General features: G+C 64.7%; 1 protein-coding gene across 2 annotated transcripts in view; it reads left to right on the plus strand.

The window, feature by feature from the left end:
• Window positions 1-510: 510 nt before the first annotated feature.
• The window catches only part of RASGRF1 (Ras protein specific guanine nucleotide releasing factor 1), a 29,304-nt gene continuing 14,865 nt past the window's right edge, over window positions 511-14,949 (plus strand). For both annotated transcript variants that reach the window (XM_086756996.1, XM_086756998.1), the window contains exons 1-9: window positions 511-856; window positions 8,374-8,480; window positions 9,107-9,254; window positions 11,674-11,766; window positions 12,497-12,750; window positions 13,150-13,229; window positions 13,620-13,813; window positions 14,226-14,335; window positions 14,735-14,853. In XM_086756996.1, the coding sequence (XP_086613122.1) occupies window positions 581-856; window positions 8,374-8,480; window positions 9,107-9,254; window positions 11,674-11,766; window positions 12,497-12,750; window positions 13,150-13,229; window positions 13,620-13,813; window positions 14,226-14,335; window positions 14,735-14,853 (1,381 nt within the window). In that variant the 5' untranslated portion in view covers window positions 511-580. The remainder of the gene's footprint in view (window positions 857-8,373; window positions 8,481-9,106; window positions 9,255-11,673; window positions 11,767-12,496; window positions 12,751-13,149; window positions 13,230-13,619; window positions 13,814-14,225; window positions 14,336-14,734; window positions 14,854-14,949) is intronic.

Raw genomic sequence — 14,949 nt, forward strand, 5'->3', positions numbered from 1 at the left:
GGGCTCCCATGTGCCTGGGGGTCCCTCTTGGCTTGGGAATCTGGCTGTGTCCAGGGGTCCGTGCCAGCCCCGGGATCTCATCTGTCTCTGTGGCCCCTCTTGGCCTGGGGGTCCCATCTCTCCCAGGGGTCCCTCTTGGCCCGGGGCTCCCATGTGCCTGGGGGTCGGGCGCGGTGCGGAGCGGTGGCTACGCCGGTGGCGGGTGGGGATGCGGGCGGTCCCGGCAGCCCTGGGCGCGGGGGGCGGCCCCGGGGGGCGCGGCGCGGGCGCCCCCGCAGCTGGCGGCGGGGCGGGGGCAGGGCCAGCCCCGCGCTGCTGGGCTCCCGCTGCCGCCGCCGGCCCCGGCGTCACGTGCCCGCCCGCCTGCGGGAGCCGCGGCTCCGGGACGCGGCGCTGCCCGGGCTGAGCCGCCGCCGAGCGCTGTGCGGGGCCGGGGTCCGGTGGCGGGGGGGGGGGTGTCTGGGCCGCGCCATGAGCCGCCCCGGCGGCCGCCGGCTCCCCGCGGGCAGCGGGGGCCGCTGATGCGGGGGCTGCGGCGGCGGTGCGGGGGCCATGCGCGGGGCTGGCGGCGGCCGGCGCCATGCAGAAGGGGATGCGGCTCAATGACGGGCACGTCGCCTACCTGGGGCTACTGGCCAAGAAGGACGGCGCCAGGAAGGGCTACCTGAGCAAGCGGAGCGCCGACAACACAAAATGGCACACCAAGTGGTTCGCGCTGCTGCAGAACATGCTCTTCTACTTCGAGACCGACTCCAGCTCCCGGCCCTCGGGGCTCTACCTGCTCGAGGGCTGCGTCTGCGACCGGGCGCCCTCCCCCAAGCCCTCCCTCTCGGCCAGGGACTCGCTGGAGAAGCAGGTGGGACGGGGCCCCCCGCAACGGCCGCTCTCGGGGGGTGGGAAGGGGGGGTGATGCCCCCGGGGCCGCCCCCGCACCGAGCCCGGTTCCCCCTGGCACCCGCCCCACGTGTGACCGGGGCGGGGGATGAGGCTGACCTGTGCCGGGGGATGGGAGGGGGATGCTCTCCGGGGTCGCAGTGCTGGTCCCCGCACCCCAGGGCAGCGGGGGAGTTCGTTAGGGGGTACTCGGAGCGCCCCCCCATCCCCAATTAAGCCGCCGGTAATTAGCGGCGGGGCTGCGGCCCGGGGCGCCCCCCGGCGGCCGCGCTTTGCACAGCGGAGCCCCGCGCCCCACGCGTGTCCGCGGCCCGGCCCCCGCGCCCGCCGCCCCCCAGGTTCAGGTGGCCCCGGGGCGGGGCGGGACGGGGGCTCGCGTGGGGTTGCGCCGGCCGCGCTGCGGCTCGGCCGTTGAGCCCCGGTGTTTGCCAGCGGCCGGAGCCCCCCGGGTACCGGGGACCAAACCCGCACCGGCCCCGTGGCGCGGGCAGCCTGGCGACAGGCGTGCGGTGCCCTGCCCTGGGGACACGCGGGACCTTGTTTTCACCAGGATTCCACCCCGTTCCCGCACCCTGCACGTGCGGTTTGTGCTCCCATCACGTACCCGGCTGGAAAACCCCGCACGTCCCCTCCGCGGGGGGAGACGCAGAGCCGGGGGTCCCCCACGCCGGGCGGGAGGCTGGTGCGTGGCTGCGGTGCTGCTTGCCCCACGCTGGTGTCTGCGGGTGGAACAGCGCCGAGACGGCAGGGCCGTCGCCAGGCCGGGGGAGAATCCGGGCCCCCCGCTCCCAGGGGACCCGGCCGCAGGGGTTGCAGCACCCGACGGGCCCTGGGGATGGGCGTTGCACCCCTGGCTGCCCCTGTCCCGGGTGGGCAGGGTGGCACTGAGCAGTGCAGTGCTGACGACCCTGGGTGCTGCACCCTCCGCCAATGGCTGCCCAAATCGCTTCCAGCCTCCTGGACGTGGAGGGGAGCCCCCACCCCAGGCTGCTTTGCGTGAGGTGCGGGTGTTGTCGAGGGCACCGCGAAGCCCCCGGCCAGGAGCGCTGGCAGCGCAGGCTGGGTGCTGGCGGGAGGCGCCGTGCGTTTTGGGTGCAGCTCTGCAGGTCTTGCATAATTTCTGCCTGAGCGGGCTCCCGGGGAGGGGGTGGTGAGCGCTGCGGGACGGACCCCGCGGGGACCCCCTCGGCAAGGGGCTGCTGGAAGGCGGGGAGCCCCCCGTCCCCTCTGGCTAAGGACAGCCTGCTCAGCACCCCGAAATGCGCTGCCGCAAGGGCCAGGCGGTGCAGCGCCAGCGCTCCGCGCACGTCTCCTGGCTCCCGGTGGGGAGCACGGGAACGTCGCCCTGTTCGGATCAAAATACCGGGTTTGTCGCCTCCTCGCAGGCCAGGCTCTCGCGCTGGAGCAGCCGTGGTGTGTCGTGCGGCTGGCCAGAGCGGCAGGGAAGGGTCTGTGGCTGCGAGGGGGTGACGCCGCCGTCCTGTTTTGTCAGCCGTGTCCCTTGGAAGAGCGGTGTAAGAAATGTCGTTTCTTGTTCTGGTGCAGCTTGAATTGGGCTTGTTCACCAGGTCCTGACTCCTGTTGTGTGTGCGGGAGGGGTTTTCCAGCAGGTAAACATTAGGGGAGGATGCCACAGCCCCTTTCCAGCTCAAAACACATCTGGGAGGCTCGTCCTCCGTGGAACCAGGGGCTGCTGTCACGGCGCGGCGAGATCCTGCCACACCAGATATTTACCAGGCCCATGATCTGCACCCATTTACCAAGGTCTGGCGCCTGGCTCGTCGTTGTCTGTAATTTATTAGGACAAATTTAACTGAAGGTGCCCGCTGCCTTGCGAAGGGATTAGCGGCATAGCCGATGAGATGAGCAGCGGAATATTTATGGTGCAGATCCGCAGCGCGGGCTGCGCGGGAGCCAACAGCCAGCAAACGGCGGGCAGAGCCGGCGGGTCTGCGAGAGGAGGGTGCCCGAGGGCTGCGAACCGGCTGAAACCCGGCCGTGCTCGGCATCGCTGGCACTCCCCTGGAGAGGAAGGTGCCGAGGAAATTTCTAGCACTGCCCGCGATCGCCGTTAATTGTTTTCCCAGGGTATGTCTGTGTCCCGGCCGCTGCCAGTGGAGCTGCGGGGACAACGTTCCCTGCGGCAGGGGAGTTCCGGGCTTGGATCCCTTCCTCACTGGAGTAAAGCCTGGAAGGTTTCAAATCCTCCACAATGGAGAAATTTTAAAAGGTGGGGTCTTTCAAACCCTCCTCTCTTCTAAACTGCATGTATATTGCTTTGGTGGAGGGTTTCTTGCTGGCAGCGCAGTGTGTTTTCCACACAGGATGCGTGTGAGGGTGAAGGAGCAAAGGTACCTGAGAAACTGAAACCCCAAAGAGGGAATTGGGGTGCCTCTGGAAACTTGATTTTCTGTCATTGTTACGTTTCTCCACAAATGACATTTTATTCAAACTGGTTTGATTTGGAAGATATTTTGTTGCTGGGTGGGCTTCAGGCCGTGGCCCGGAGGAAGGCTCTGCCGGGTCCCCCTTGGTGTGCGAGGCTGGCGTTTGGGGTGCTCGGGGCGGTGGTGCTGGCGGCACGACGGGCGCATACCTGGGGGTGCTGGGGAGAGGTGGGGGGGTGAGCCCTCCCTTTTATTCAGCTGTGGTCTCTGAGCCCTGCTGCTCCCTAGACCTGCTGTCCCCAGCCCCCTGAGCGTGAGGGTGGGGGAAGGGGCCCTGAGAGCCCCCCGGGCCCGTGCCATGTTGCAGGGGAGGGCGGGCAGGATGCGGGGTGCCCGGGCGGGAACGCATGTGGTGGGGTGCAGCCGAAGCTGGATCCCAGCAGAGGAGCTGAGCGAGCGCGGGGGTCCGGAGCTGATCCATGCCCAAGCCCGCGGCTGGGTGCTCAGGACCGGGAGTGCCCTGCCGTGGGGCAAGGGCTCTCCATCGCGCAGCAGTGGGAATCACGGCTTCCATTGCTCCACGGATCCGGCCTCGAGTCGGAATTGCGGACCTGTTCCCCGGTGCCGTGAGCTGCTCTTGACCAGCAGCCCTCAGTGTCTCAGACGAGAGCCGACACGCGCCGAGTCAAGTGGCAGTGCCGCGCAAAACCCTTGACTGGAAGCTCAGGAGCTCTCTGGAGCTGAGAGCCTTTTCCTCCGCAAAGCCTGGGCTGCTCTTCCGAGCACACAGCCCGTGCCTGCAGCTTCTCCGGAGCGTTCGCCGGGGATGGGCGTCACGTTATTGTCCGTGCTGGGGAGGCCCACGGAAGCGTTTTGTGCCGTGATGCGAAGCTGGGGACCAGCGGGTGGGTGCGCGTGGCTGTGGTTTCCCAGTGGGATGGGAGAAGGCCTGGGGGAACAGTTCCCACTGGGGAAGGGGTTTGTCTTCCATCTCTCCAGAGCGTGTCCAGCCCGGGTCCTGCTCTTTTCCCTGCCCGGCTAAGGAGGGCACGAGGAGGCCACATTTCTTCTCAGCACCAGCAGTGCGAAGGGCCGCGGGAGACAAAGCGCGGCCACCGCGGGCAGCCTGTCCCGTGGCACCCGTCCTGGAGACGCTGGGAGAGCTGGCGGCAAGCGGAGCCGGGGGATCCTGGGGTCGCCTGCCCCCGCGGGGCGTCGGGTGCCCTTGCCGGGTGCTGCTGTCCCCAGCTTTGGCACGTAAACCCAGAGAGGACAGGTTGGGGGCAGCGTGGCTGTCTTAGAGGTGTTCGGTGAACAGAGGGGCTGAAGTCGTGGAACAGGATGTTCCCCCGGCAGGAAACATGCGGGAGCTGTGGCTGAGGTTGCGCTCGTTGCCGTCACCAAGGGCCAGCTGCGGTGCAGTGCGGGCCGCTCCGTGGTGGCACCAGCCAGCAAACCGGTGTTGGCCGTGCCCGGGAGCCAAGCAAGGCGCGTATGCGGAACGTCCTCCCCCGCTGCTGGTGGCCAGGGCCGCGGGGTTTTTAACGTTTATGGGCGGTTTTCCAAAAGGCTGAGGCGCACCGGGGTCGGTCGCTGCCTTTGGCGCATCACCGCGCATGCAAAGCATGCGTGCCGGCGAGGCTGGGGGGGACACGCCTGTCCCAAGCCCCAGCACGGGTGTTAAACGCCTTCCCCAGGTTTTCCGGATCTGGGGTGAATTTAGCGTCGGTGCCTCGGGTACTCGAGCTCCGGCTTCAGCAGGCGGGTGCTTGAGCAGCGGCCCGCTCTGCGCGGTGGGAATCCTGCCGGAGAAGCTGTCGGTGGCTGGGTGGTTGAGGAAAAGTGGGTTTGTGCATCCAGGCTCTGAGCTGAAGCTGTAAAACAGGCACTGGAATATTTTGGTTGCCAAGGACCAGGAGTCAGTAGAGGTTGGTTTCTGATAAAGTGAAAGGGCCGAGAGCTTTTTCACCTGTAAAATTAAAAAAAAATGAAAAAGAAAATGGTGTCAAAAAGCTTTAAAGGACATTTTTAATATTTTTTTTTTAAATGTGTGGACCACTTCTGGTTAAGAGCTCTCTTGGCTTAAGGTCTTTGGCTGTTCCCATCAGCCTCATTCATCAGGGGTCCCGCAGCGAGTGCCGCCCAGGTCCCTCCCGGTGAGACCACCCTGGAGCAGAGCCGCTGGCCGGGGCAGCCCAGCAGCCGCTGGAGGTGGTCATGGCCTGGTCCTGTCCTGCCTGTGTCCTGCTTCCTGGCCGAAAACGCTCCCGTGTCCCTGTCAGGCAGAACTGCTGACACCCCAAAACCCTGGGGTTCCCTGAAACAGAACCTCCCAGTGCTAGGATCTGGAGAAGGCTGGAAAATGTCCCATCGTGGGGGAGTTCAGGAATTGCACCGGCTTGGTTCATCCGAAGCAGTGGGAGGTGTTTGGGGTGCTAGTGCCGCTGTGGCTGAGAGGTAACACAGTCTTCAAATGAGTGCAAGGTGGGTGTGAGAAGCAGCAAATTGAAGCTGCGGGTGATTTCTGCTCGGCACCGGGCAGGGGTGCCCGGGGAAGCCGGGACGGGGCGATGCTGGAGGCACGGGCTGGTCCCGATGAGCGGCTGGTCCCCGCTCCATCTCGTTGTGACCCAGTCTGGGCCCGGCGCAGGGAAGCGCTCACGGGCTGTCGGGTTTGATCTGTCGCTGTGATAACAGAGAAGGATCGTAATTTAGGCAGAGATAAAAGGTGGTGGGAGTTTTATTATTCAAATATAAAATAACTTCCTCCTCACGAGCGCGCGGCACTTCCTGGGTGTTGTGTGGGGTAAATCCGAGTGACGCAGGAGCTGCAGCGCGTGCTGGCGGGAGCCGGCTTTTGGCTGCCCATGGAGCAGCGGTCGGGACCGACCCGTCCCGGCAGTGGTGGGAGGCCCTGGGTAAGGTCAGGGCGATGCCTGGTCCTGAGCGGGTGCTCGCCCGCAGGAGGACGTGCGGGTGGGTTAGCGTCCCCCGAGGGACCCGCAGCGCCCGGGAAGGGCAGCCCAGGGCTGGCCGTCCCGTCCCCTCCCGCTGGGCAGTGATGGGTTTGGGGGAGCTGCAGAGGCGTCTCCCCATGTTTCTGGTCCTGTGGGCGCTCAGCCGAGCACCGGCGGCCGGCGTTGGTGGAGCGCGGTGCGGGGAATGCGTGTGCCACGGTGTCGGGGTGTTTTGTCCCCATGGCACCAGGAGCTGATGGGGTACCAGAGCTGGGAAGGGGCTTTCCCACCCTCCCGTCCCTGCGGCCAGCGCACCGGGCTGGGAGCGGGTGCTTGGCAGTGCCCTGGCGTGGCTGGTGATGTTCCTGAGACGGTGTTTCTCGGGGAGGATTTCCAGACCTGCTGATGGGACGAGCTCCTCTTAGCGCTGTTTGCAGGGGCAGGGATGTAAGAGAGATGGGCACAGAGCAGAGGCGTAACCACCGCGCAGTTTCAGGGACCACAAATCCCTGGTGCGTTTTCTGTCAGCCGTGTCTCGTTGCCCATAAAAGCCTCTGGGGCTGGAGGGGAGAAGAGAGGGGGTGAGAAGCGAAGGGCTGTGGTGCTGCAGCTCCAGACATGGCCCACAGACTGAAGGCCTGGCCGCGGCGGGATGGGGCAGGGGTGGGAGATGGACGATGGCGTGTTTTACCATGGAGAAGGCTGCATAAGGAGAGAAGTCATCTGCAGGGTCAGCAAGGCAGGATCCTTCATATTGCACCTAAGGGATCCTGGACAGAAGTGAAGGAGACGCGTCCTGACAAGGCGGCAGAGCAGCCGGTTGCCCCCCAAAAGGTGACAGAGCTGTTTCTGAGGGGGCTCTGGCCTGGCCCCGGGGCAGTGCGGGGTTCCCGGGCTCCCCTGGCTCCTCTGCGGGACCCGGACGGCCGAGCGGGCTCCGAGGGGGGTCCTGAGGCTGTGCCCAGTGAGACTCGGGCCCTGGGTGGGCATGGTGCTGGGGGCGCTGGGCGTCCGTCTGTCCCTGCCGCCCGCGCTGGCAGGGGGCTGGCCCTGGGCTCCGCTGCATCCCTCCGAGACCCCTCTGCTCAGACCCCTGGGCCTGAATGGGGACGGGAAGGGGAGGAGGGTAAAGATGCCCGGGGAGGAGGAGGAGAGGGGAGATGCAGCGCTGGTTTGGGGAGGCGCGGTGAGCGGCACCCGGTGTTTGGCTCTGGGGTGGGGATGGCGCTGGGCTGGCCAGCGGTGCCCCATGCTGGGGCGGGTTCCCAGGTGAGCTCCTGCCCGCGTTACCGTGCCCGGCTGCGCTTTCATGGCATGCAGCTGGCTGTGCCTGCGTCCCAGGGGTGCAGCAGCCGACGTCCCGCGGCTGCGGCAGGTTGGTTTGGTTTATTTTCTGCTCAAGATACCTGCTAGTTCAGATCCCTCGTTAGACCGAACAGAGGAGCAGGTGATGTCAGGATGAGCTTTTCCCGGTGGGTTTTGCTGTAGCCCGGTTATTCTGGGCAGTATCCGGCACTGCAGCGTGGCGCCTGTTTCCTAGGAGACTGCGGGGAAGCAGAGGAGCAGCACAAGCCCAGCCGCCACGCACAATTAGCACAAATACTGTAAATGTCAAGGGAGGCTAAATATAGTCCTGCGCGAGCCCTGCTCCGCCGCCCCTGCGAGCCTCCCGGCCGGAGCCGTGTGAGCACCTGGGACTGGGGCTCTGCCTGCGTCCCGCCCCAGGCAGCGGCGGGGCTGCGTTTGGGTGTCGGGATGCTCGCTGCGCGGTGGGCAGGGACACGGGGTCCGGCTGCACGGCCTCGCTTGGTGAGGGCCTTTGCCCGGTGAGGGCTGTCCCCGGGGCGACGGGGCCCGCGGCCTCCCGCTCCTCGGTGGTCTGAGGTTTGCCCAAAGCCCGGTGTGTGCCCAGCGGGATTTCCCCCCGGAGCGTTTCTCAGCCCCGGCCTCGCCTGTGGCGCGGCTGCGTGGCCTTCCCGGCAAGGAGCGGCTTTCCCCGAGCGCCGAGGGCAGCATGTCTTGGCCACGCTACAGGTGTTTCAAAATGTGTTTTTCCTAAACGGACCAGTGGTTGATCGCAAAGCGCTTTTCTAACGGAAGCCAGCGGTAACCTTACCCTGTGTTTGCTCCCCCAGCATTACTTCACCGTTAATTTCAACCACGAGAACCAGAAGACCCTGGAGCTGAGGACCGAGGATGCCAAGGACTGCGACGAGTGGGTGGCAGCCATAGCTCACGCCAGGTATCGCCCTCCGCCAGCGCAGACGGGGACGGGGGTGTCGGCAGGGAACCGTGCGGCCGGGCGCTGCCGGCACGCGGAGCAGAGCACTGGCGGCCCCCAGCCCCGTGTCGGGGACCCTTGCGCCGCAGAGGCGGCTGTGTTCAGACACGTCCCCCCCAGCCCTGCGTCGGCCCGTCCCCATCCCCGTCCAGGACACTGTAGGCAGGAGATGAGAGAAGTGCCGTCTGCTGCAGCGCCTCAGCGAGAGCAGGTGTTCATAAGAGCCCGTGCCACACGTGTCCTTCTCGTTAGACTTTTGGGGTGTGGTAGGTGAGAGAGGTTCAGCCATGGGTGTTTGGGTTCCTCCTTAAAGTTTGTGTTGTCTTTTCTGTCTGCACCCTCACGGGGAACCCGAGTCCTCTCAAAATCGCTCAGTCTGAGCAGCAGCATCCCCAACTGCCGTCTCCCATCACCCCGCGGGTACCCCGGGCCGGAGGGGCAAGGGCAGCGCGGAGGCAGCTGGGAAGGAGAAGCCTGCCCAGAGCAAACCACAGCGTGCGGACGCCCAAATTTGCCTGCACGTCCCAGGGGGGCCGTGACACCGGGTCTGGGGGAGGAGAGGGGCTCAAGGCCGTGTCCACCCGCAGCTACAGGAACCTGGCGACGGAGCACGAGGCGCTGATGCAGAAGTACCTCCATCTCCTGCAGATTGTGGAAACGGAGAAGACCGTTGCCAAGCAACTCCGCCAGCAGATCGAGGATGGGGAGATCGAGATCGAGCGCTTGAAGGCCGAGGTGAAGAGCCCGGCACGGCCCCGCGGATCCGCTGCCGCTCCCCAGGGCGACCCGCGGGCTGCTGCGGCGGGGAAGGGTTTGCTCCAGCAGCGAGCGCTGGGAGCGGGCCGGAGAGCCGGTCCCTTGGTTCAGGAGTGGGTCCTGGGGGAGGGATGGAGACTCCTTGTCTCACCGCTTTGCCTCCCTTATTTCCATCCTGCATCCCTTGGTCAGAGCCCTTCTGCGTGCCGAAAGGGACGCTTCACCAGGAAGGGAGCGTCTGCTCAGCGAGGGCAGCCCGTAAATCCCGTTGCCCGTAGCTCGTCCCCAGAGCTCTTGCAGAGTTTGCTGTTCAGGAGTTTTCCACGCGGGGTGGTAGGAAGGGTGACATGGCACGAGTGACGCCAGGCAAAGCACCGAAACGCATAAGTGACTCCACAGACGGTGCCGAGGGACGCTCGCGTCTCTGAGGCACGGGGGATGCTCAGGGTCGTGGGTCTGCCCCGTGCCGCAGGGCTGCGCCCGGCCCGGGGTGCCCCTTGCTGCCTGCGTTTCGGCTGCCGGCAGGTGTTGGTGGGGTGGGCGTGGGGCACCCTGAACCGGGACTGCTGCCAGCCCCGCGCCTGGCAGGGAGGGTCGGGCCGTGGCTTCGTGGTGGAGGCAGCCGGGAGCGGGTCCTGCTGCGCTGAGGCATCGACCCTGCGTCGGCCAAAACCTCAGAACTGCCACAGAGGAGGCAGCTGGAGAGTGGGTTGGCACGTCCGTGTGGTGGTGTTTTCCTTGTATTTTGAGTTTTGAGTTAAAGTGTGGGTTAATAACAGTCCCTGACCGTGACTTGGGGTACGCTGATGGCTGCTTTCGGTCTTGGGGCGCTGGGGAGCCGCCAGCTTTTCCTGGGAGCAGCTTTGAACAGGATCAGCCCCAAAACTTCCCTGGCCATGGCCTGCGGCACCGGCTCGCTGGGAGGGCTTCTCCTGGGGCCCTGCTCCGGTGCCGGCAGTGGCGGGGCGGTGAGCGTCGCAGTGAGCTTTCGGCTGGGGTTGGGCGATGTGTTGTGAACCCTGCGATGAGCTGAGGGGTTGGGATGGGAGACGCCGGGCAGAGCTGCAGCCCGTCCCCCCCCGCGCCCAGGTACGTTTGATTTTGCCTTGCCTTAGTTTGCTGGGTTTGTTTTTTAACTCTTCCACATGCTTTGAAGCAGAGATCAAATATCAACTTCTACTTTAATGTGCAAACTTTGCTCGCAAACCAACCCAGAATCAAACCGTGGCACCGGCAAACCCGCTCTGTGGGCCTGGCTGAGGTGTGCCCGGAGCCGCACGGAGAATGGCTTCCGTGTTCCCAAACACTGAAAAGCGGGGGGGGGGGGATATTTGGTGACTCGAAGCTCTGTAGGAAGGCACAGGGAGAGGAAAAGATCTCTGGAGTCTCTTCTGAAATCTGAGGCCGTGGGATGAAACGGGATGAAACCGGTAGAGCCGTGCAGGAGCCGAGTCGGTGCCTGTGAGCCTGCAGCCACCTTCTCCGGCGTGTTCCTGCTGCCACTGAGGCCTGGTTGTGCTGGAGAGCAGGGATGCTGGGCCAGTGCTGCGGCAGTGCCGGTGCATCCAGCTCTGCTTTCCCTGCTGACGGGCCAGACACCAAAAAGCCACCATGCGCGTGCCGTGCGCGGCCGTTGCTGCTGCCGTCGGTTCTCAGCGGCACTGGGAAGCAGAGCCTCCAGCTGCAAAGGATCTCATCTCAAACCTTCCTTTTTCCTCCTTTCTCTCCGAAACGCGACTCTTTTTTTCCCCAGGAAAGTACTCCTTGAAAGTTGCTTTCTTGTATTATTTTCTATGAGATCCAAACCCAAATACCATTTCCCCAGTTTTCACGTAGTGGCCGGTACATTCTCTGCTTCCCTTCCCGTCCCGGTAGCTCTTTGAGCGGTTGCGACCGCGGGGGCAGGGGCACAGTGATGAGCAGAGCGGTGAGAGAAAGCGAGGCCAGAAACGGTGCAAATTCAGCTGCTTGCGGCTGAGGAGATCGGATGCGGTTTGTGTTGGAAAGCTGTGCGCTTGTCCCCGTCTGCAAGTGTCGGGGTGCAAATGACTCGAGATTTTCCTGCCGTTTTCTCTCCAACTCGGTTTTTAATGACTTGCCCACAAAGGCTCCCTTAGGAAAGCGGGGTGCTGCCCGCCCTGGGTCCTGGGCGGGATTTCCCGGTCCCTGTCTCTGCGGCGGGGTCGGTGGGTGCCGGGGAGTCGGCGCCCTGACGGCTCTGCAGCATTTCCTCACCTGCCGGTCTCCCGTTAGGACAGGACCAGCCCTGCGTGTCCCTGGCTCTGTGGCTGAGCTGGAGCCACGTGCCGTTCCCCGGCAGCAGGGTTTGTCCTCGGCTCGCGGCCGCGCCGGGATGTGCTGGGGCGGCGCGGCCGCTTACAGCCCGCTGTGCCCGCAGATCGCCTCCCTGCTCAAGGACCACGAGCGCATCCAGGCTGGCCAGAGCAGCGCGCCCAGCGACGACGACAGCGACATCAAGAAAATCAAGAAGGTGGGTGGCGGCGGGTGAGCGGCGTGGGAGGCGTGGGGCTGGCGGGGCGCTGGGCGTGCTCCTGGGACGCTGTCTGAGGAGGTGTCTCTGCTCGCGGGGGATGTTTTAGAGGAAAATGTGTTTTGGAGAATTGGAAACCCTTCTGTTGGTTGTGTTTGCTGCGGGTGAGCGAGGCGTCCCTGCCCGTGCCGGCTCATGCACCTCCTACGTCTCGCTCCTCCTGTAGCTGGGGTTATGTCCTTTATTTTGGCAAAGACCAAGCCACTGCCCAGCAGCGGTCAGGGGATGTGGGGTTGAACCCCCTGGGTTTGGGGCGCCGAGCAGCGGCCATGGGTGCGGATGGAGCTGTGGGCACGGAGCGGGCTGTGCTGTGCTCACGTACCTGAGGAAGGGTTGGAAGCTTTTCTGGGTGTCTTAGTGCATCGCGGCGTCTTTGGGCGCATGGAGCAGTGCTGGCTCCAGAGGGCTTTGGTGCCCCGCTTCGCCGGGCGATTGCGGGTGCTGGGTAGGCTGGGGGCCTCCGTACCCTCACCGTCGCGCTGACAGCACAGTGCCTGGTGTCGTGGCTGTGCCGGGGAGGTCAGGAGTTCCACGGGATCCTTGCTTCTCGTAGGAGCCTTCCCTGCACCTCAGTGAGAGGGAAAAGAGGACGTTGTCCGCAATAAGAAAGTGCATTTAGATGAGTTGCTCCTCAGCCCCGACCCTAACACGACCGCTGCTCCCTCGGCAGGTGCAGAGCTTCCTGCGGGGCTGGCTGTGCCGGAGGAAGTGGAAGACGATCATCCAGGACTACATCAGGTCCCCGCACGCCGACAGCATGCGCAAGAGGAACCAGGTGGTCTTCAGCATGCTGGAGGCAGAGGCCGAGTACGTCCAACAGCTCCACATCCTTGTCAACAACTTCCTGCGGCCGCTGCGGATGGCGGCCAGCTCCAAGAAGCCTCCCATCACGCACGATGACGTCAGCAGCATATTCCTCAACAGGTGGGTGCCATCCCGCCTTCCAGAAGCTCCGTGGCAGCCTCCGGGCAGGCGTTGGTGTCCGCAGGCCACTGCCCTCCCGTGGGAATGGGCGTTGGGGGTACTGGGGGGCTCTGTCCCGTGGATGGTGCTGACCAGTCTTACCAGCCAGCCCTGGGGGTGCCGGCCACCCGTCCCTCGCGGAGGGGAGCATCTCCGGGAGCAGCGGTCCTCTCTCCTGGCATTCGCTCCTGGCCCTCTCCTCAGTTCCCCCGGGGCCCCTCTCTGCACCCCTCCTCGTGCAGCCGCCTCCCCGGCCAGTCTGAGGCTCCGCTGCTCCCGCTCTGGGCTGGTGATTCCGTCTGATCACTGATTATTTGCTGCTTGTTCATTTGTCTTTTCACCCCATGGTTTATCTCGCAGTGAAACCATCATGTTTTTGCACCAAATCTTCTACCAAGGCCTGAAGGCAAGGATATCCAGCTGGCCGACGCTGGTGCTGGGTGAGTGCCGGTTGCCTCATCGCCGTTTCCTTCCTGCTCGCTGGGAGAGCCGAGCCCACGCTCCTCCTCCCGGTGCAGCTTCACAGGGGCGAGGACCTGAGCCAAAAACCAGAGAAACCCAGTGCCTGCGTTCCTGGTTCTGCCGGGCGCTGGGAGGGCTGGGCTGGACCAGGAGAGCCGATGCTGAGGAGCGTTGCTGTGTCCGATGAGACCCTCAGCCGGCTCTGTGGGGTCTTTAAAACCCAAACCGGGCAGACCTGGGCTTGCAGGAGCAGCTGCCCCGGCTGGGACTGGGGGGCGAGGAGCGCGGTGAGCCGGGGGGCTGTGCCGGGACTCTGGGGCGCAGGCTGCACCGGCACACCCACCCCCCTGCCGCCTCTCTGCTTGCAGCCGACTTGTTTGACATCCTGCTGCCCATGCTGAACATCTACCAGGAGTTTGTGAGGAACCACCAGTACAGCCTGCAGATCCTGGCGCACTGCAAGCAGAACCGGGACTTCGACAAGCTGCTGAAGCACTATGAGGCCAAGCCCGACTGCGAGGAGCGGACCCTGGAGACCTTCCTGACCTACCCCATGTTCCAGGTGACCGCTGGGATTGGCCTTGGGGATGCCACCGCAGCGCTGGCGGTGAGGGACGGGCTGAGCAGGGCAAAGCCCAGCCCCACCGCGGGCATTGGGGAGGCAAAGCCGGGGTGAAGGTGGCCTGGGGCTGGACCCTGCCTGGTCCCACACTGCTCCCGGGACCTGCTCAGGCCATCGCTGGGCTCCTCGGTGCTGCGGGAGGACTCTGGGTGAAGCTGCTGGCTTCCCAGTTACCCTGTGCCTCTGGGAGATGGATGGGCAGGGTCCCGGGCAGAACCGCACACCGCTCGCCCTCTTCGTTGGGTTTGAGCATGAAGAGCTTTGAAGCGTTCGTAACCCCCCGGCTCAGGGCATCTGAGGCGCGCTGCCCCTGGCCACGGCTGATTCCCTGCTCTGCTCTGTTGTGGCGCAGATCCCCAGGTACATCCTGACGCTGCACGAGCTGCTGGCGCACACCCCTCATGAGCACGTGGAGCGCAACAGCCTGGATTACGCCAAGTCCAAGCTGGAGGAGCTCTCCAGGTCAGACCCACTGCTGCTGTCCCTGCAGCTGGGGCAGCGGGGCCGGTGGCTGCGCTCACGCCCGGGTGGTTTGGCTGGTGGAGGGGCCTTTGCCGCTCCTCAAGGAGCGGGGATGTCGGGGGGGGGCTGGTGATGGGGGGATCTGCCTGCCCTGAATCCAGATTTTGTGATTTCTGAGCAAAAAGCGCTCACGTTTCAATGTTTAGAGATGCGGTACGGTCCAGGCCGATGTGTAGGGTGCCTCCCGAGCTCCCAGGTCGGTCTGACTGCTGGGATCCCCTTGATGTTCCTTCGGCTTTGGTCTCAGCTCGTGCAGCCCCCCCAGTCCGTTAAATGGGATCTGCTGGGAAGAGTGCAAATCTCATCCAAGCTGCAACTTTCCCTTCTCCCCCCCCTCAGGATAATGCACGACGAAGTGAGTGAGACTGAAAATATTCGAAAAAATCTGGCGATCGAGAGGATGATTATTGAAGGGTGTGAAATTCTGCTGGACACCAGCCAGACTTTCGTAAGACAAGGTACCGTGTTCGTGTCGCCGTCCCTCCCCTCTGCAGGTCACGCAACACCCTGCAGCCCCCATCCCCACGTCGCTCTGCGCGCGGCCTGCAGAGCTG

This window comes from Chlamydotis macqueenii, chromosome 12 (genome assembly GCF_036417535.1).
Source record: "Chlamydotis macqueenii isolate bChlMac1 chromosome 12, bChlMac1.mat, whole genome shotgun sequence".
Taxonomy (NCBI): Eukaryota; Metazoa; Chordata; class Aves; order Otidiformes; family Otididae; genus Chlamydotis; species Chlamydotis macqueenii.